Source organism: Heteronotia binoei, chromosome 21 (assembly GCF_032191835.1).
Source record: "Heteronotia binoei isolate CCM8104 ecotype False Entrance Well chromosome 21, APGP_CSIRO_Hbin_v1, whole genome shotgun sequence".
Taxonomy (NCBI): domain Eukaryota; kingdom Metazoa; phylum Chordata; class Lepidosauria; order Squamata; family Gekkonidae; genus Heteronotia; species Heteronotia binoei.
Window position 1 is genome coordinate 58342354 of NC_083243.1, and position 22341 is coordinate 58364694.

The window sequence follows — 22341 nt, forward strand, 5'->3', positions numbered from 1 at the left end:
TTCAGAAACTGCTGCCTCTTTCACAGGAAGATGCTCGGTTTATAAACTCCCAATATTGTGTGACTAACCTCTACCTTTTAGCAGCCATTTGATTGTGGTATCTGCTATTTGTTTTTAAAACTCCAAAAATCCCCACAGGTTCAACAAGGTCAAGGACTGCTGGTTCAAGGTATCCCAGGCATTTCCAAATATGACAAGCATTTAGGTGATATGGAACTGATTCTGCAGTCACAACATAATTCAGTTGCTTTTTGTTTTATGAAAAATGATAAAAGTTTATTTGAAACAAGAAGTGCTCATTGCCTGTCCTTATAATACTTTGTCCATAGACTAATGGCTAGTACCAGCTAGATTCTCTAGCTAACACTCATGCATACTTCAATTAATGGGGGAGGGGGATGAAATGAGACACTGTTAATAGACTTGACAATTCCTGTATCACCACTTTGTTGGCTGTGATTTATAGGACAGAGCCTAACTGTTTCTGATCATAATTCTCCTTTTTGTTAAGTCTGACTTTATGTAAATTGGCATAAAGCCATGCATCTGCTCTACAGAGCTGACAAGAATACATGATATTTATGCAAATCTTAATCTAGTACAAGAATTTACTCTCATCATTCTCCAATGTTAGAAGCGTGCAATTACTTTACACTGCAGTTTTCTATGCAAATCACTCTTAAAGCAAAATGAAGGTGTTCATGTACATGCATCTTTTTATGGAGTAACGATTTAATTTTTTAAAAAAGCCTATACTTGTTCAGTGCTGCCAAACACTTCTAGTGATTATATCAACTCTAGAGGAAAACAAAATTTTCTTTCACACCTTGGCACTAATATAGCACTAAATGGCTTAGAACAACATGCACTGTCTCTTGCACCAAACACAGATTATGAATGACCCACTGAGGAATATCCTAAACAGTACTTAGCCTGGTTAATGTTTATGCCTAATGTTAGAAAACTGAGCGGGCAATTAATGCTGAACAATAGTTTAGTGTATAGTAAATGGCAAGGAGACAAAAAACAATCCTCTCCAGGACATGGTAGATAAGCAAACAATTGGACAACAGACTTCAAGAAAACAACTGTGCATGCGATAACCGAGTTGTATCTAAAAGAGGGTTCCCCTAGACATAAGAAGGGTGTGATATATATATATTCACAGCAGGAGCCCCATGGTGCAGAGAGGTAAACTGCAATACTGCAGTCCAAACTCTGCTCACAACCTGTGTTCAACCCTGGCAGAAACTGGATTCATGTAGCCAGCTCAACATTGACTCAGCCTTCCATCCTTCCAAGATCGGTAAATTCAGTACTCAGCTTCCTGGGGGTAAAGTGTAGATGACTGGAAAGGCAATGGCAAATCACTCCATAAAAGTCTGCCAAGAAAACGTCGTGATGTGATGTCACCCCATGGGTCAGTAATGAATTGGTGCCTGCACAGAGGACTACCTTTATATATTCACACCCTCTCACCCTCCCCCTGTTCCTGGGGATTCCCTGGCCCCCAGGAGCAGCATTTCAGAGGTCATTTGGGGGCAGGGAAGAAACAATCCCTTCCATCTCTGGAAAGTACCATTAGAGCCATCTAATTACTTATCCAAATATTCTGTGCAGGTCTTAAAAAGGGCCACATACCAGCTTCTCAGCCTCCCCAGAAAGATGTCACTTTGAAAGTAGATCCTGAAAGTTAGACCAGCACCTGACCTAATTCAAATACATGGAAAACAACAGATCTCAGCCTAGAATGAGGAAGTACCAAAAGGGCTATGCGAAAGATTCCAGGTGAAAGAATATTTGCTGAGGAGGTCCTCTAAAACTGTGCAACCCCCCAAAAAAACTTAAGCATTTATTTCTAGAAGGTTGTCTAAGCTTTACTAACTTAGAAAGTTCCAGATTCTGCTGTGCAGAACTAGAATGGAGATGTTACTTTAAATATAAATCCTTGAAGTCTAGAGGTGCCCAACTGGACAAAAGAAAAGAAAAGCCAATCAACAGCACTTTGATAAGATACTGGAGGTAGGTGAGCACTGTCAAATGCTTATTTTCTTGCTAGAAACATCCCTGAAGTCCAGTAAAGTCATAATTTTTAAGTCATAATTTACAACCACGTAAGTTTATTTTACAGTATATTTGTGACATATTGGCATTAACCAAAGATTTGGATTGTTTACAAATATAATGGCTGCCATCTGAGGCAATTAAAAAGTTCCTCTAAATATTAAGTTTGTACATGATTTCCATTTTAACTTTAGAACTCTTCATGTAACATCAAAATTAAAACAGAAAGGAACTAGTTTAAGCAAAAATATAACCACTTTCTAGAAACAAATCTAGAAACTCTCAGAATTAAGTTTTATAAGTATCACTGGCTGCGTTAATACTCTCCTCAACTGTAAGAAGGAGATTAATTCTTTTAGTGGTGTTCCAGCAAATATGATTAATCAAGTCAGTTTATTAAGGCTTCTTTTACATGTTGTTGAATCCCATCATGCCTTTCATGTTTCCAGCAGCACCCTGTTGAAACTGCCGCATCATTGACTGTAATCCTGCCATGCCACCTACAAGAGTACGGATACCACAAATTAGTGACAATACTGCAGTTTGAGAAAACCTCATAGCACAACACACAACAGCCCTCCCATGCCACATGGCGAAGCAGTGCTCTTCAACAGCATACTATCTAGTAGGCATGCTCACCTGGACACTATGTAAAGTAGGTCTTTGGATATGGATCCATATCTATCCAACTGAGCTAAGCAATTGTGTCCGAACATTCTTGATCTGAGTTTATCGTAATCTACTCACTGAACACTGTGAAATATCCAAACAAAAAAGGGGCAGGGCACAGAATATACCAGAACTGTTACTCATGTTTGTTGGGTCCCAAAGACTTTGAAAAGTGATGTTTTTACTTTACCAAATGTTCTGATTTGAAGATGGTAGCCCTAGTTAGAAAAATACCACCCCTGACCCGGGTCTTATGCAAATAATAATACAGCCTTAAAATAAAACCTGGGGTTTGTGAAGGTATTAAGGGCACAAGAACAGAGTATCTAGCAACTATATAAGGACAGGTAAATTGTAAAGCTGAAAATAAAAGAAAAATGATTCAGCTTTTGGTCAAATACAGAATATAAACTGTAATTCATTTAGAATAATAGCTCTTTCTTCACACACCCTGTCCAGCAAATATTAAATGCTCAGTGCTTGTATCTAGTAGTAAGCATGTAGAACAGTGGTATCTAGATGTACACATCCAGAACGTCATTGCTCAACAGTCTCTCTATCTCTGCTTGTAGAGGGGATCTTGGACCTAGCTTTGAGGGCATCCTAGGGACTGTCATCATCAAGGCAGCCTTAACAGGCATGGCTCAGGAAGTCATGTGTGCCACATCTACTAAGTCACAGTTCTCATGCATATAGCAGGTCACACTCTGGATCCAGTGTTCCATGTTAGCCCAGTGGACAGTTGGGGTGTGTGTGTGACCATCAATGTTCTTGTCATAGTCAGACCTGCCACCTGGTGAAGCTTAGACTGTAGCACTGAACCTCTTTGGTTGGTCCAGTCTTAGTGCCCAACAGATATAGATTGCAGGGTACCCTAAAGGACTTCTTTGTTGACATGACTGGCAATTCTGTTTAATGTCCTGGTTTATCTCTTCAATACAAAGACGGCCAACATGGTTGACACAGTTACTCTTAGACATTCTCCCCTACTAGCTAGAGTCAAATTGGTGCCCCAGTACACTAAGGGCATTGAAGAAACTGGAACAACAGGAAATGGAGGAAGAGTAAACAAGACTGACCAAAGGCAGGAATCCATTTGAAATCAACTTTATGATGGGGAAGCTATTTCTCTGCCACTACTGTGGCTACTCAATTCCATCTTTCAGAATTTTTTCCAGGGGGTGAAGAGGCTCTTGAATGTAGAAGTTCAAGGTGACCTGTCTAGAGCCTTTGCATGCTTGCTGTGTAATGTATACTAAGCAAATAAAATTGCTTGCATGCATTCCTGCTTAAAGTGCAGGTTGATTACAGTGTAAATGCAGGATGAGGCTGCCACATCCTTTTACATTGGATCACTTTCCATTGCTGCAGCCTAAGAATGCTGACAGGTGTGGCTGCCACCTTTATACTTGATCCTTGTGCTGACACGTTACATCTAGCAAGAAGGGGAGGGAATGAAACATGGGCCATTGTATCTGGGAGGCAGTGAATACTGGTTCTGGCTACCTTGAAAAAGGGGACTGCACAATTATTCTTAAGAAAGCTTCCTTGAATCCTAGAAATTTTTAAACTGCTTTCCTGTCTTTCTTTCTTTTTGGACAGTGCTATTATCTCTTTAACTCTGGGACTGAAAGTATCTTAATCATCCTGATGAACAACTTGTGCCAGGAGAACTATGCGGATTTTTCTATACTTTACATCTGGATTTAAAGTAGTGAACTCTGACCCATGAAAACTTATGATGAAATAAACAGTTTTTTAAAATGTTGCTTAACTCTTTATTTAGATGGGGACCCTTACATTGTGTGTATGTGGCCTTGTTTTATGAATAGGATCAATTATTTTAATATCAATTATGAATACAGCACACTATTGTACCTTAGTAAAACTGTCCTCACCCAGAACTGAATTAACTCTCTCTCATAAGTACTGATGCTGTAGTGCAAAGCAGTCTGTCAAATCCTTTCTGAGCAACTGTGATCTTAGAGCTAGTCAACATGCAGGTTATAAGATCACAAAAAACTCAGACTGCTAAACAGATAAGTATACTTCTCCATACTTCTCTGTTAGCTTCTTTAGATAAGTGGGAAATGAAATAAATTACCCATGTGATGAAGAACTCTGGGATCCATCATCTTTGCCATCTGTTGGTTCAGTTTTGCCATCTGGGATGGGTTAACATTCTTTGACATATCACCTCCTGAAAATGAGCAAAAAGAATACATCAAGATGGTGGCAGTTGCAGCAGCAAATGTGTGTACTGGAAGTATGGCCTAACTTTATAAATGCAACATTTATAAAGAGTAGAAAATTGCCAAGAATTGCTGTATTTTTAAAAAACCTTAAATAAAACACTTGCGTTAAGGGATTTTTTTTTATCCTCCCCTCCAATACTGCTGATTTCCACTTCGCTCCCACACTGCTCCTAGGGGTCCACTGGTTCTGAGGAACACAATTTCAGGTGGAGGGCACAGAAGACTGCACTGAGAGGGAAGAGGCAAGGAAACTGCCTTCCTAAAACACTCTTCCTTAAATCACTCTCAGTGTAAAGTATTTCATTTTGTTCATTCTGAACCTATTGCCCATCAGTTTCATTGGATGCCCTTGAGTTCTAGTATTTTGGGAGAGGGAGAAAAAACATCTCTTTATGAAATTATGCTTGGGGTGGAGAGAGTTGACAAACTCCATTATGCCCCCCCTTAGTTGTTTCTTTTGAAACTGAAAAATCCCAGACTCTTCAGCCTTTCCTCATAGAGAAAGTGTTTCTTCCAACCCCCTAATCCACTGACTGCTACATCACTTGACCACTACCATCCAATCCCCTAATATTGGCCACTACATCACAACTAAAGCTAGGAATATTGCTTAATTCAAAGTGCATAATGAATATTAGTCTCATGCTCTCTTTTGAGAAGAGACGACTATGGTCTTTTCATAGCCATCAGATGCATTTCAACCTCCTTGCTTGGCCCAAGTCAATGATAAAAAAAAAGTTTCTGAAGGAATTGTGAGAGGAAATATTACTACCTTTGCAGGACAAATTTATATGACTAAATTCAGTTCTAGAATTTACCTAGATTACCATTTTATACCATTATACAATTTTATATCATATTTATTTTAAAAATTGAATCCATATGCACAAAGCAAGCAGCATTATAAAAATTGAAATCATATGCACAAAGCAAGCAGCATTATTTTCACATTAGCCTAGAACTGATACTTCTACAACTAGACTACTGATACTGCCAATACTTTTGATATTATTGAAGTACCATCCATTATTGTATTTAGCCCAGTTTATGCAGTGGAGACCAATTGAGACCAGCTGGAAATCCTGTGTTTTTAAAGGAGTTTGTATTGTTTTACTGAACTTAATCATTATTTATATTGATTTTATATGTCTATTTTTAATGCTGTGATTCGCCCTGAGCACGCTTGCAGGGAGGGCGGAATATAAATTTGAAAAAAAAATTATAAAGTCTTAAGCAATTCAGTTGTTACATAAATATGAATCTCACCTTTGAAGAGTCCTTTGATGCCTCCCATCTTTTTCACCATTTGTGCAAATTTTGTGTACTGTGTCAGGAGTTCTTGAACATCTCTTGTTGAAACACCGGAACCTCTCGCTACTCTTTGGATTCTTCCTGGTTGTTTACTGAACACTTTGGCCCCATCTGTGCTATCAAGCTCTAAAATCAAAAGCAAGAGACGAATAATCTCATTTAACACTATTCAAATGACTCAGAAGTCTCTGCTAGCAGATTAGTGTCATCTATTTGATGTTAAATGCTTGGATCCTAGGCAGTATGCCTTTTCTCCCTGAGGGACTAGCAAGGGTTCTGTGATTAAACCAGCCTCCAATATAATCAACAAATTTTCATTAAAGTTTATAAAAGAACCATAAACAAACACTTAAAGCAATGAAATGTACATAAGGTGAAGTCATACAGTATGCACAGTCCTGAATGGTCGCTGGAGCACCACATCATAAACACAACTTTCATTGCATTTGGATTAATTTCCATTATCAAATTTGTAATCCTTTGCGTTAAGCCTGTGGAAGCTTCAGAGAAACGGAGGCAGAGATGCACCGCCTTCGTAGCTGTCTGCTACTGTTGGCTTTTTTTCTACAGCAGTTTGACTTGTGAAGAAGACTCTACTTTGCCAGTTCTTGGCTGAAACCATTTGGAGGCTTATTGGTCCCAAAAAAGACTATACATACTGTATAACTTCACCTAATTTTGTCCTTATAAAGGACTGTGCATACTGTATGACTTCACCTTATGTACAATTCACTGCTTTAAGTGTTTGTTTATGGTTCTTTTATAAACTTTAATGAAAATTTGTTGATTATATTGGAGGCTGGTTTAATCACAGAACCCTTAGGGGCTCCCTTGCTAGTCATTTTTCTGTGATTCTCTATATTGGTTTTCTCCCTGAGGGAGCAGTCCTCCACTGCAAAAGTGCCTTCCTCCATCACCAGGAGCTTCCACTCAAGCTCAACCACCATTCAATGAGCCCAAAATCACCAAGCACCTATGGAAAGCACTGTACAGCACATGACCAGAAAGACACACAGCAGCATGCATTAGGATCCAAGTCACTACCATTATACTTCCAATAACAAAAAGCTACCAAACATCATTTTGAAAAGTTGTAACCATAAAATACTGACAGTTTATCAAAATGTACATGCAATTTCTATTTAATATATTATCTAACTACCACATTTAGATTTTAGTTTTAATTGTGCAGGCAATAAAAGTTCTGTTCACCAGGAGCCTTTCATTATACTGACAACTTAATTAATGTAGCCCAATACTGCTACATCAGTTTTTAAACTACTACAGACTTTACCTTGATCATTCATACTGTCCATTATGGTCATCAACTTTTTTAGCCTTGCCATAGATTCTTGTTCATTGCCTTTACTCATAAAATCTGTCCCAAAACCAGGGATCATGCCCTATAAAAAGATAACACTGTTAAATACTACTTTCAACGGCTTTACAGTGTTTTTATGCAAATTTTAAATACAGCCTGTTCTTTTCAGTATTTTGGTTCACAAAATACAAAATATGTCCAATACAAGAAAATGAAAAAAAATATTGTTTTCTTAAAGAGGTTATATGATAAAGCTTCAGCCAAAATTACCAAGATTTGACTGAAGGGTCCCATTTTCATGATGTTTTGGAACTGTTCATACATATCTCTCAAAGTAAACTGACCTAAAATGCAATAGAAATGGGAAAACAGATTACAAATGTAAAAGTTTAATCACCCACTATTTCTAAAGTTGTTCACAATAAGTTGCTCAACACCATATTAGCACATTTTTGGCAAAACTTACCATGTTTTAATTTCTCTATGAGTGCCTCATTGTCATCTAATTTCAGTTCATTTACTTTATCTATCAATCCTTCAATATCTCCCATACCTGGAAAACAAAAAGCTGCTTTCAGCCATAGTCATAAACATAATCATTTTACTAGACAAAGTAATCTGAAGAATCACTGTTTTGGAGCAAAACCCCAGTGTCACCAGCAGTTAATACATACCAAGAAGTTTGCTGATAAAAGGTTGTGTTTTAAAAGGTTCAAAGTCATCTATGTGCTCTCCAGTACCAATAAAAATGATTGGACTTTTAGTGGCAGCAACTCTGCAATGAAGAAGTTACAGAAGCAGAACACATGATAAAAGAATTAGGAACTGAAAACTTTCAGATATTATTTTCATATTAAACTATTCCATTTCAGAACAGTAAGCTATATGAGCTAACTCCAACCACAAATTCATAGTCTTACATAAAATTAATGACTACTTTTAGTACTACATGCCTGATACTTATTGCATGGTACAAATGTGTCACTATAGCTATGCAGAAAAATTAGGACCACATTAAAACGTATTCAGTTTTGAAAACAGAGGCATCCACCCCAAACATAAGGAGCACTAAAAAGACTAAGCTAAGAGGAAACACAAGAACGAAGACTGCCATGGGCCAGAGGAGTCTGTTGATGGCTGGGAAACATTACTTCTGCCAACTGGCATCTTTGCTATCAACTAGCCCTGTTCACTTGCAGTTCCTTCTCCCCACTCTTTCTGGAGGAAAGAAACTGGACTGTGCCATCAGTTGTAATGGGCTAGAAGAGACTGCCTAACTTCTTACACAGTATTGGTGAGTTTGATTTGAAGTGTTCTAAGCTGCTTTAGGAGTCAATTGTGGCTGAAAAGCAAATTATACAATGCAAGAAAAGTCAAATCAGAGGCAATGGCTTGGATCTTATACCTTTTTCCTGCTTGTGGTACCTCTTTGCCAATCACAGAAGCAGTCATCTGTGTAAGAGTGCATTCCTTTCATGATAGGAACCTTTTGGCTCCATGAAAAACACTGGTCAGAGCAGAAGTACCTAGCACCCAAGGAAAATACAGTGCACAGCAGAGGATTACTTCTGCAATGAACAAAGGATCCACATGAAAAGAAGGTATAGGATCCAAGTCAATGTCTCTGAATACATTTTCCCCAGAAGACAACATTCAAAACAAGCATGGATATAAAAGTAAAAATCAGCTTAGCAAAGTATTTTCAGAGTCATGTAAATTTATAAAGCTGTTTTTTAAAAAACTACAGAGATCACTATAGAACCCTGTGAAATGATACTTACGCACTGAGAGCACCACCTCCCTTTGCATGGCCATCAAGTTTTGTCACAATCACAGAAGCAACATCCACTTTATCTTTGAAGGCTTTTGCTTGAGATTCACAGGCTTGACCAATAGAGGCATCCATTACATAAACAATATTATCTGGTTGCTAGAAATGTTTATATAGATGAAAAGAGAAAAGGATTGAACTCTCCTTTATTTACAAATGTTTTATCTTGAGGCACAAAGAATATAATTTTATATTTAATTCTCCAAAGAAATTAAAAGTGATAGGAATTTATCAAAATATTATTCGCTACCTATAACAATAACAATTAATATGGATTTTTTACTTTGCTTACATATTAAAGGAGGTAGTCTAGAATATTTTACTAAATTCTGAAACTGCTCTTTATTTAAATCCTTAAACACTGGGAAGTCTCTAATGTTAAGTGCCTGTAAGAGCATCTTGTAACATCACTTTGCCATTTAACAATGGCAGTTCTAACTCACACCAGCATTTTTATTATAAATAATTTGATAAGCATAGCCATGTACCAGCATAACAAGGTCAATATAATAGTTAGGTCATTTGCCTCCCACGCTCCAACACAAAGACTCTGAGAATCAGTGAATGGATTAAACCAAGGTTTTTCATTTCAGTTAACATTTCTTTTCCATATAGAATAAGCTGCCTCCAGTGTTTCAGCAAAACCATCCTTGCTCAAGTCTCAAAATATGGACATGCCTTATTTTTCACAGTTGGCACACTGAAATTGCATGCTGAGAGAGGCATAGCCTTACAACAGTCATCTATCCTGGTCAACACTGAGGTTGAATAAGTTTGCCCCAAGTGGTTACCTCACCAATTTCCTTCTCCCTGGTCAACTATGGGTTTTCTCGGGTATGTTTCTCTGCATTACTTGATGCCTCTTCACATTTTGGTCAAAACCCATGCTACTCCTGCCACTAAAAGAGGTTAGCCCTGTACAGACAATGGTCAGTCATAGGTACCAATGTTTAACTACCTCCAGTTTCCTTCATGCCTGGATGCTAGACCAAAACGGCTGCCCACTTGGATCTATCCCATAGTCCCTGACAGAGATTGTTCTCATCAAGCAGGACTTGAGAGTGCTGACTGGCATGCATGCATTAAGTCAACAGAGAGGTGCATGGTCACTGAGAGGGTATGCAGGCTGCCTACATGCACCTCCTCTGATTGACGGGGCACTTATGTCCCCCCAACTTTGCTCCTGTCTTACAGAGGCACACGTTCCACTGTTAAGTTGTGGGACAAATACATTAAAAACGTGCCAGGGTCAGGCAAGGGATAGGCCAACAGAAGCCAACATGAGGCAGTCAGTTTTTTTATTCCGCCAAGACAGGCTCAGATCCAAATACTGTGCAGATTTGTTCATGGTTATTTGATCCACTTAGACACAGATGTTAACAGCATTCCATGACAATTATCCACAAGACAACAAAGTTTGAGTCCAGTGGTATCTTTAAAACCAACAAAGTTTAATTCTGGATATAAGCTTTCATGAGCATGCACTCTTCTTCAGTGCATGCCAAAGCTTATACCTAAAATTGGTTCTATTGCTTCAGACCAACATAGCTACACACCTGAATCTAACTTACATGAAAGTTCACTGTATGAATCTGCTAACCAAGCTTGTATTTGAATTTACTAGACTGTAACAGTTCCAAAAAAACCATATTTCTAGTGGGCAATCAGAACACCAGCATGGCTATCTAATTTTTCACAAGTACACAAAACACAATTTCATATTATCCACACTGAGCTGTAAGCATTTATTATAGCTTAAAAATCTGCCATTAACAAGCTATTAGAGTTCAATAAATCAGGTATTTTACCAGCTGTACAAATTCTAAAATAAATTAACATTCCTTGTATTTACTTACTATGGCATTAGCAACTTGCAACATTTCTTCAAAAAGAGAGTCTTCCTGCTTGTGACGACCGCTTGTATCAACAATTATTATTTCAAAATTTTCGTTCTTAAATTTTTCAACACCTTCTGATGCAATAATGACAGGATCCATCTCTGTGTAACTATTACAAACAGAACACACACTTTAAATTCCTCTCCAAAGATTTACTTTCTATGAAGACATACTGGGCCAGGAAATCTGGAAGAATAATCAGATGCTAGCCTATTTTCGGATATCAGACACGAGGCAGATTTTTAAAAGGATTTCTTGTACCACACGCATAAGTATATGCTCTCTTTGAATTGCAACTTATAATAATAAAGAGAAAGTCATGTTGGCAATAAGTACCGCATACATGCTAAACAAATAAAAAAGAACTTGGACAGTCATGGTGAGATCCTACTATCAGCAGAAATGAAAATAGGAACAGAACATTTTACCAGAAACACTGGGCCATGCATAAAAAAACTGGAATGTTATATGCAGAGACTGTTTTATTGTCTTTCATACGTTCTAGCAGTGCTTAGTTATAACCTTCTAAAACAATTAAAGATGATGAGCTTAGAATAGTTAACTTGGTTTAGGATGCCACTGTAAGACATGCAAAGTCCTAATGCATCAGCCAGACCCTGTTGGATCATTCTTTATAAAGTAACTGGAATTGGTTTTAGGACTAATGTATCAATGCAGTAACTCTGAAGAGGCCTAGTAAAAAAAAGAAAAAGAACTATAGCCATGCGGAGTGTAAGTACATACACTAACATACATTTTAAAAATTGCCTTTTGAAGATAGGCTTGCAAAACTCTGATTTCAACATACATCCTATTGCATATGGGAAAGCAGAGAAGCAGCATGGTAGCATCCTGGCACAGAACACTATGGGAAATCAAACAGGCTCCTTTCTAATGACACCAACTCACAAGTTATTAAGCTTCTCCATACAACCATAAAGAGATGGTTAAAAAAATTTATGATCAACAGTGTAAAGATTTAAGTGTAGAAGTCTGTCAGTTTCATTCATTATCTACATGTATCATCTCAAAATGCGTCAATACAATTTTTTCTTAGCAAAATTAGTAGAGGAACATACCTGCCATAAAATGGAATTCTTGCTTTTGTTGCATTCTGTTTTAACTGGTCAAAAGCACCTATGGAATGACAGTATGTTAATCAGGCATGTAGAACAATGCACATTTTGCGAAAACTGAATAGTGAAAACTCAAGCACTCATTTACCTGCTCTGTAAGTGTCTGCACATATCAAACATGTCTTCCAACCTTTTCTCTGGTAATAGTATGCCAACTGTGAATGTTAAAAACCCCAAAAACTGTAACACCTATGTAATATTAAAGCCTCCAAACAGCATTGCAAACTACTGAAAACATGACATAATCACCAACATAAAGAATTAAGTGTGTCTTCAGTCCATCACATTGCAACTCCAGAAGCATGTTTACACAACAGTTTAAAATCAGAAGCCCTGATTTAACAAATCACAAGAACAACTGGTCTTTCCACAACAGGACCCAGAAAAGCTGCTTCAGCAAAACAATCCAAATAGCATGGAGTGTGACATGGAAGGTCTCAACAGCAAAAACAATGTAAGAAGCATGATACTAGTTGCTCTTGGCGAACCATTATGGAAAGTCCATTCACAGCCTAGGCATGATTCAGACATAATGGCATATTCTGATTTGTCATTACTAGATGTAAGAGTATCAAGGCTTGCTTGATCTGATATCATCCACTTTCTTCTTCTAGACATACAAGAAGAAGAAGAAGAAGAAGACTGCAGATTTATACCCCGCCCTTCTCTCTGAATCAGAGACTCAGAGCGGCTTACAATCTCCTATATCTTCTCCCCCCACAACAGACACCCTGTAAGGTGGGTGGGACTGAGAGGGCTCTCCCAGCAGCTGCCCTTTCAAGGACAACTCCTGTGATAGCTATGGCTAACCCAAGGCCATTCCAGCAGGTGCAAGTGGAGGAGTGGGGAATCAAACCTGGTTCTCCCAGATAACAGTCCACACACTTAACCACTATGCCAAACTGGCTCTCAAGACAATTAGTTAATTCCATTTTTTGTAGCAAACCATAATTTGTACCTCCTTAAGCAAAGTGGGATTCCAAAATGATAACAGGGCAGAGTTTGGAGTCCTAATTTGCAGGCAATGGTGGAAAGTGCAGTCAAGTCACAGCTGACTTATGGCAACCTTGTAGGATTTTGAAGGCAAGAGGCATTCAGAGGTGGTTTTGCCATTGCCTGCCTCCACATCACAACCCTGATTTTCCTTGGTGGTCTCCCATCCATTTACTAACCATTGTTTACCAGTTTGGATGTTCACAGGATGTTATGGTTTGCTGAGGAAATAATTACCTTATAGCATGTGGGAGGAGGAAGGATGGAGCACACAAGTAAGCCTTAAGCTTCCACAGTGTTTTGCCATTATGCATCATCACACAGTATCTCATACCTCAAATCTTTTCACTTACATGTGTCATAAAATTTTATTAGGTCCTCCTCATACATTACACTTGAAAATAGTCAACATTATACACTACCTTTGAACAGGATGTTGTCTTGCCACTTCCCTGCAGTCCTACAAACATTATTATGTTCTGTTTTCCTTTTGTCGGAGTCCAGGCTTTGACTCCTGGATCTACAAGCTGTAAAGCAAAAGTATAGATGCATGTTGAATAGCTGATTGTCAGAAGTACAGAATAGCTGCCAATATGCAGAGTAATTTGAAAAGTGTTTGAAAAGTCTTCAGTTTGTAGATATCATATGATTTCAGTATCCTTTCTGGATACTTATTTCACTTTTATAAACAAAAGATCAAAAAACAGAAATTGACAGCTCATTCCTATCCTATAGTACGTTTGCATCCTGTGATAATAAAATCTGACTTGTCAGGTGAGGGGAGAGTGAGACTCTTAAAGCCTCTTCCCCTAGCCAAGCCTCAGTGATACATGCCAGGTTAGCCCTCTCATCCAGAATCCTTATTCTGACACAACTATGTACCAGTACTAACTAAACAGGGTAATTCCCACCATTCATAAGATATTGTGTTAGAAATTGTAGGTAGCCTTGCCCGATCTTCCCAGAGTCCCTACTGCTGCATTCTATCGCTAGTGCAGGCACACTAATACTTATGTTTGATGTCTTAACAGCAGAAGGACTGTTAACATTATTATGCTCTGCTCCTGCCATACAAAGCAAACAATTCTCAGAGGTCTCAGCTTCGCAGTCTCAAATGAAGTATTCAGCCTTTCATTCATGACAAACAATATCCATAAACACAAAAAACAGCTTGTGCGTATTTTACTCAAAAAATATCAATTAAGAATATGATTTATGCAATGTGTAGGACCAGTTATTACTTGAGAGAAGCCCAAGGCAGTCATGGAGACAAAGCCATCCTGAGTTGCTACTGACAAATCCAAGTGGGCAGTCGTGTTGGTCTGAAGCAGTTGAACAAAGCAGGAGTCAACTTGACTCCTGCTTTGTTCAATTGCTACTGACAACACAGCCTTGGCATGAATGCTTTAGTCCCCCAAGACAACCAACCTAGGGGCTCTCAACACCACCCCTGAGACCACCCCTGAGCTTAGGCAGGGAGACTGTTAGGCAGCAAGGTGGGTCAGTACCCCACAGATTTCCAATCCTGTCTCTCAATCCCAACATCAAAACCAGAAATGTCCTTGACAGGGCACTGTGCTAGGAGGACAGTCCTTAAAGACTACAGTGACACCACCTCCCCACTGATCATGTGCTGAGTACCATGGAGGACACAACTGGAAGAAGTTAACCATTCCACCTTCCCCTAGACAAGTCTCAGCGATACATGCCAGGTTAGCCCTCTCATCCAGATTTAAAACCTGGATGGCTCTGCATTTCCTGTGACTGAGCTGGCAATAACCAGCAGATTTTATAGCCTGGTGGTTGTTGATATGGTTACCAACATCACTTTGGCTGGAAGAAGCAACAGAAAGGGCAACAGCATGCAGATGTCCCTCCCCCTACCTGGCTTGTTCTCCCACCACCATTCACCCCCCTACCCACACTATAAATTTTCGCAGCATCCCTCACCTCATTCCATCACACCAAGCCAAAATCAAACTTCACCAACTGGGTTTGGTATTGTACCTTAACTGAGGCTGTATGATTTGAGTAGAGGGCAGATGACTTTGTATTAATAAGTAAAGAACAGAAAGGCCAGACTGAAGGAGACTATTTCAGTAATCAAAAGGAATATACATTCATATGTAAAATAACTTGATCAAAACAAATGCTACATAGTTATGCAGGACAGCCAGCTTCTTGTAACATCATGCCTTAGTAAAAAAGCAAGTCCCCACAATCTAAGGATGTCTATAAGAAAAACAAAAAGTGCTTGGCTGCATTAAATATACATGGATTAGAAAAAAAACAAGACTGTTTACAAGAGTAATCCTAAACTATGTTTACTCCTCAGAAAAAGCATCCTTAGGATTCCTCTGTAAATGTCATACATTTTACCTTAACCAGTTCTTTAAAGACAGCATGCTGAATCATTTTCCTTTTGTTAAGACCAGAAGCCATCTCTTCAAGATCAATAGCAGATCTGTTGTATAATATATAAAAACCAATGTAAGATGAGGTTGCCACCTATGTATGCTGACCTACCAGTACCACTTAAGTTCAAGAAACTCTAGTAAACCAGCTAATTAGTGTTAATAAAGTATGAGGTAATAACTTAGCACCAGCTTACAATCATTATATGTCAAACTATTTTATGCACCTTATTGCATAGTCAAAAAGCAATAATATTTATTCACATACTTTGTGAATGTCACATCACTAGCCCTAAACCAACATAAATATGCTTTGTTGACTTACTTGACATTTTCTCTCAGTTGTTTCACTAACTTTATGTTGACATCAGCTTCTAGTAATGCTGTACATACTTCTTTTAACATAGCATTTAAAACCTTGTAAGGAAAAAATAAATTTATTTATTTTATTTATTTATTTATTTGACTTATATCCCGCCCTCCCTGCCGAAGCAGGCTCAGGGCAGCTTACATATCCATAAAATCACACAGAACAAATTTAAAACAGAAACAGTGGAAAACTCAGTGGAATAGAAGCCTGTATCTGATTTCAACATCAGCTATTACAACCACTTGTTCTGTAAGAGATCCTAAATACATTTCAGAAAAAAGCAACCTCCAACACTTATGTCCCGGGCCACGGGACGGAGACAGTACTGGTCGCCCTGGTGGATGATCTCCAACGGCATCTGGATCGAGGTGGTGTGGCGGTGCTGATGTTGTTAGACCTGTCGGCTGCATTTGATATGGTCGACCATCGGCTACTGACCCGCCGCCTCGCCGATGTGGGGGTTAGGGGGTCAGCCCTACAATGGCTCTCCTCCTTCCTTGAAGATCGGGGACAAAGGGTGGCAATCGGAGGCGAGCTGTCCCAGAGACGCACACTAGATTGTGGTGTGCCTCAGGGAGCAGTTCTCTCACCGATGTTATTTAACATCTATATGCGCCCCCTTGCCCAGATTGCCAGGAGATATGGGCTTGGGTGCCACCAATATGCGGATGACACCCAGCTCTATCTACTAATGGACGGCCGGCCTGACTGCGTCCCAGAGAATTTAGACCGGGCTCTGCAGGCTATGGCAACTTGGTTAAGGCAGAGTGGGCTGAAATTGAATCCAGCAAAGACAGAAGTCCTTTGCCTAGATCGGGGCACCCGGGGAAGAGAAATACCTCTCCCGGTCTTCGACGGGGCGCCGCTGAAAGCGGCGTGCCAGGTCAGGAGCCTGGGAGTTTTACTGGAGCCTTCACTATCAAGGGAGGCCCAGATTGCAGCCACTGCCAAGTCAGCCTTTTTCCACCTGAGGCGGGCAAAGCAGCTGGCTCCCTTCCTGGAGCGTCAAGATCTGGCAACAGTGATTCATGCAACGGTCACCTCGAGACTAGACTACCGTAATGCCCTCTACTCGGGGCTGCCTCTGTACCGAATCCGGAAGCTGCAGCTAGTGCAGAACGTGGCGGCTAGATTGCTGTTGGGGCTCCCAATGTGGGGTCACATACAGCCTGGGCTGCGCGCACTGCACTGGCTGCCAGTTGTGTACCGGATTCGTTACAAAGTGCTGGTTATTACCTTTAAAGCCCTATATGGTCGAGGACCTGCCTACCTTAGGGACCGTCTCTCCCCGTATGAACCCCAGAGAGCACTGAGGTCAGCTGGGAAAAACCTGCTGAACATTCCCGGGCCGAAAGAGGTGAAGTTGCAAAGCACCTGCAACCGAGCTTTCTCTACCATGGCTCCACGCCTGTGGAACCAACTTCCAGAGGAAATGCGGGCCCTGCGGGACCTTGAACAGTTCCACAGGGCCTGCAAGACTACCCTCTTCCGGTTGGCCTTCACCGATTAAGAGGGAAACTGCTAAAGAACTCGCCATCATAAATGTAAACGTAACCATAGCACCAGTATATATTTTATTAATTTTATTAATTTTAGAATTTTAATTAGAATTTTAATTAAACTGTCAATGTAGTAGTTTTATTGATTGTATGATTAATGTATGAAATAATGTTGTTAGCCACCCTGATCCTGCTCCGGCGGGGAGGGCGGGATACAAATAAAAATTGTTGTTGTTGTTGAAACCCAGGCCCGTAGCTAAGGGGGGGGCCCTTCTCTATATAGGGCCTCTCCATTGGCCTCCAGGACCCACATTAAAGGGAGGGAGAAACAAGCAGAATGTGCCACCACCACCCTCTTCCTCTCCTCTGCCCCACGAGAGAGGCCAGCCTGGGGACCCGAGCACCGCAGCCAAGGAAGTGCCCCTCCCAGGGCAATGCGGGCGCATAGTCCCACCAGGGCAAGCCCTCTCCTGTCCGTCTGGCCCTGGCAATCTGGGGTATGCCTGGGCCAGGCTGTCTCTCCGCCGGCAGCAGTGGCAGCATCTTTCGCTCATGGCACCCCTTCATCTGCTCGCTGGCTGCAGCAGCCCCTTGCCCACTTGCTTGCCCCGGGTCCAGCAGGAGTGGCAGCCGAGTTCTGGCTTCAGGCTGGGCACAGCTGGACAAGCTCCTGGCCAGCCTGCCTGAAGGAAGAAGCCCTCAGAATGGGACACTGGAGGAAAGCTACTGAGGAAGTGCCAGGCCGGGTGGGCTGGCTGGCCGGAAAGCCCAGCAGATAGGAGGCATTGGGGGGCCAAGTTCAAGCCTCTCACAGTCAAACCCCGCGGCCCCCCCTCACACCACATTTTTTAGCTGCTGGGCCTCTCCACCCAAATGAAGTGAAACTTCTGGCAAAACCACTTATGGTACAATCCTAAACAGACCTACTCAATGGGGCTTGTTTCTAGGAAATTATTCTTTGGACTCAACTGTTAGGCCCCCACTCCCTTTTCTGAGCCTAGCTTTGAGAAGATTAAATTGAATGTACATTTTTCCTGTTTATCCTTGCCTCCTCTTCCTTTTGTTCTCTGTTAGCTTAAAATTTAGATTATAATATCCTGGGGGTAGAATTAACCCACTTGCATTCTATAAAACACCACACATGCTGATGGCAAAATAAATAATTCCACTGAGTTTTCAAAGCAGTGACATTTATTAGATGAAAAATACTGTAAAAAATTATCAGTGTATTGTTGTTCAACTACGCAGACATGAATAGTGGACTGAGAGATAGCTGCAAGAGAGGTCAAGATGAAATACAAAGAAGACATATTTGTTTAGATGATCCCAAAAATCAGATTAAAGCTTGACCAATTAGTAAACGGAACTAAATAACTGGATAACACATATTCCCAGAAAAAAAAAATAGGCAAAATGATCAGGTAGAAACTAAGGAACATAGAAATTAATGTGTCCAATGATGAAAAGAATGCAGGGAGTGGGGAGGAATGTGAGCACAAGGATCATTCATACATTGCCAAACTGCACCAACACACCATCATCTGGCACTAATAAGCATATGTATTAAGCTAAGTGTTACCATATGTTTCTTTTCTCTGGATTTTAGAGTACAGGACCATGCAAGTGTGAGTTAGTAAATGGCTTCAGGAGATCATCTCCCTCATGCAACGAGAGTGTCCACAAAGCTAGTTTTAAAGAAATTTCCACATGATTAATAGTTTGCTCAGTTTCAACCTCAATCCTTCAATGTGGGCCATCTTTTTGTTCATCAAATTAATCATGACAGTGAACAAACCCTTATGGTAATCTTGTCTTCTAACCAGTATTATAACTGTATCATATATGTGAACATTACATACCTCTTCATTGATAATTGTAGCATTGCTCAGTGAGCGCAACGCTGAGGTTATTTTTCTCCCAAGATCTGCTAAAACCATTTTGGCGGCTTCAAAGACAATTCAAATGTGATCTGTAAATAAACAATAGAAGAATGTTAGTTGTTCCTGGTGCTCCCTCTCAAATGTGAGTAAATATGTTATTTTTCAGAACATAAAACTGTTTTCAGAACTAGAATATGACTTTCAATTTTGTATAAAACTAAGCAACAAGAGTGCTAGTGAAATATAGGCCCTGGAAGCTGTTCCTAGTGATAGTACCATTTTTCAGTCGAGAAGCTTATTAGAGATGCTGCCAAAATTCATGTTTGCAGTGAGAACTCCAGTTTGGTGCTGTGGCTAAGTGTGCAGACTCTTATCTGGGAGAACCAGATTTGATTCCCCCTCCTCCACTTGCACCTGCTGGAATGGCCTTGGGTCAGCCATAGCTCTGGCAGAAGTTGTCCTTGAAAGAGCAGTTGCTGTGAGAGCACTCTCAGCTCCACCTGCCTCACGGGGTGTCTGTTGTGGGGGAGGAAGATAAAGGAGATTGTGAGCCGCTCTGAGATTCGGAGTGGAGGGCAGGATATAAATCCAATATTTTCTTCTTCCAGTGGCTCATATTGCTTGCATTCAATACAAAGTCAAGCATTACTGGCCCCAAATCCCTTTTTGGCTTGGATTCTATATGTGAGCCAGAAAGCTTCCCTCTAATCACTGAACTGTGACAAGAGTTATTTAATTAGAAATAACAGAAAATAATATCTTACAGCCTAGCCTATGTTATTTTTCTGTTAGATATCATGAATCCGCGAAACCTCAAGATAATATGAAATTATTCAACATGCCACTCCTGTGATGGCGCATACTGGAGGCTTTCCTTACTGATCAGCCAAACCAAATTTCTCATCATCACTAGCAACTCTGTTTGGACCCCCATTGTCCCACTTTGTCATGCAGTCTGAGAGCCAAGTCCCTGCTCATCATTTAAGCTTGCTATGTGCCCTTAGGTCAGTCATCTCTCACCTGAAGAAACTTAGAGGAAAGGTGCAGTACACAGAGAAAGAATGGATACCTCTGATTTTAGATTTCCTAGTATTTCTAGTAGAAAGAATCAACATCCTTTCTCTGCAGTCTCTACATTTGACAACAGAAAGAGAAAGTCAACAAGCAAGACAACTCAAGTGTGGCATAAATTATACTGAGCTGTTGGTGTGAGAAATCTTGCAATAAATCAACATTAAAGAAGTTTCCCAAGTATTTCTAGGTGCTAAGCAAAAATTTAGACAAAATTTAACACCAAGTACAATTTGGAACACAATATTATAACAACTTGTTTAAAAGGAAAAACATGATTCCTCAAAACACAAAGGCATTTTAACCCAAATGTTAAAATTATGACCTACAACTCCAAAAAAAGGCATCCATATCCATTCAGTCACTGTGGGAGGAAAAAACCACACATGCACATTTACGCCCTCCTTTTAACATGCTCACATATGAATATACTTATTTTAGAAAATAGCTGAAGTAACAAGCTACTCAGTGGTAAGAAAAGCTCCCATTTCATCTCAGCTTCTATCAAACAAGAAGCTGCTTGAATATCTGTTTGCTTTTCTTTCTAGTGAAAAGAGCTATCTGTAAATAACAATAATTGCTTGTGACTTCCTTCCCTGTTGCCTGCCATATCTACATGCTTTCTTCCCTTTATGTCAGGTATACCTGTGATATTTAGGAACTAACAGGATTGTCCAGTATCTTTAAATATACTGATGAGCATTCTCTGACAAAGTGAAAAAGAACATGAAAGCTTAGTATGGAACTTGGATCTATCTGCATATGACCTCTGCTTAAATGGATCACATAATAAATTTGACATGTCTAGCTACACATTTTGGGAAAAATAAGTACAAAGTACTAATCTGACCAGGTGGCCAAACTGTGACTTGGGAACCACATGTGGCTGTTTCGCACATATTGTGTGGCTCTTGAAGCCCCCACCATCCAGTCAGCTGGCCTGGAGAACACATTTAAAGTTAAAGTTGCTTTCTTTCTGCCCCTCACTCTCTCCCATCTATTTGTTTTGTTTTCCTTCCCGCTGTCAAACATCTAACGTTCATGTCTTGCAGCTCTCAAACATCTGATGTATATTCTATGTGGTTCTTATGCTAAACAAGTTGGATCTGACTGTAGTTTCTGGGTCACAGTTAATCAAGCACCCTGAATTCATTGACCAAAGCCAAACCACTGTCTCTAATTGTACAGATGTATCTCTGTGTAACCAGGAATAGCTAAGAACAGAATCAGTTGCAGAATAAGTCCACAAGCTGATAAATTTCCACACATACTAACTACCCAACCAAAATCAGCAAACAAAACTGCAATGCATGCTGGAAATGGCAAAGCACACCATGCAGATATTAAAAAAAAGAACCATGAGAAGTCCTATCCACAGACACTGCTTACAGTTCAGCAGGGTTGAATTTTAAAGTCTGCTGTAGATGCCAGCTCTCATTCCTGGACTATGCAAAGGGGAAAGGAAAGGAAAGGTATCGTCTCCACGACTTAGAAGAGTAAGCAAAGCTGCAAGCATGTACATAGGAAGAAAGGTACTCCAAAGGCTTAAGCACCGCCACCGCAGAGGCTACTTTGCATTTGCCAATTCACTGGGGCACATTATGGCGTCACAACTGCTGCTCCAGTGGA

The 22341-nt window shown here is 40.1% G+C and overlaps 1 protein-coding gene across 2 annotated transcripts in view; it reads right to left on the bottom strand.

Annotated features, from left to right (window-relative positions):
* SRP54 (signal recognition particle 54) overlaps positions 1-22341 on the bottom strand; it is a 51107-nt gene that overhangs the window by 28331 nt on the left and 435 nt on the right. The window contains exons 2-16 of one of the 2 annotated variants that reach the window (XM_060261312.1): positions 19621-19730; positions 16218-16309; positions 15858-15942; positions 13901-14005; positions 12574-12640; positions 12429-12486; positions 11308-11458; positions 9402-9550; positions 8295-8395; positions 8087-8173; positions 7891-7964; positions 7594-7702; positions 6255-6425; positions 4838-4933; positions 2103-2564 (exon numbers count right to left, since the gene is read on the bottom strand). In XM_060261312.1, the coding sequence (XP_060117295.1) occupies positions 2473-2564; positions 4838-4933; positions 6255-6425; positions 7594-7702; positions 7891-7964; positions 8087-8173; positions 8295-8395; positions 9402-9550; positions 11308-11458; positions 12429-12486; positions 12574-12640; positions 13901-14005; positions 15858-15942; positions 16218-16309; positions 19621-19698 (1515 nt within the window). In that variant the 5' untranslated portion in view covers positions 19699-19730 and the 3' untranslated portion in view covers positions 2103-2472. Of the gene's footprint in view, positions 1-2102; positions 2565-4837; positions 4934-6254; positions 6426-7593; positions 7703-7890; positions 7965-8086; positions 8174-8294; positions 8396-9401; positions 9551-11307; positions 11459-12428; positions 12487-12573; positions 12641-13900; positions 14006-15857; positions 15943-16217; positions 16310-19620; positions 19731-22341 lie in introns of those variants that run through there. The other variant, XM_060261313.1, reaches the window with a different exon arrangement.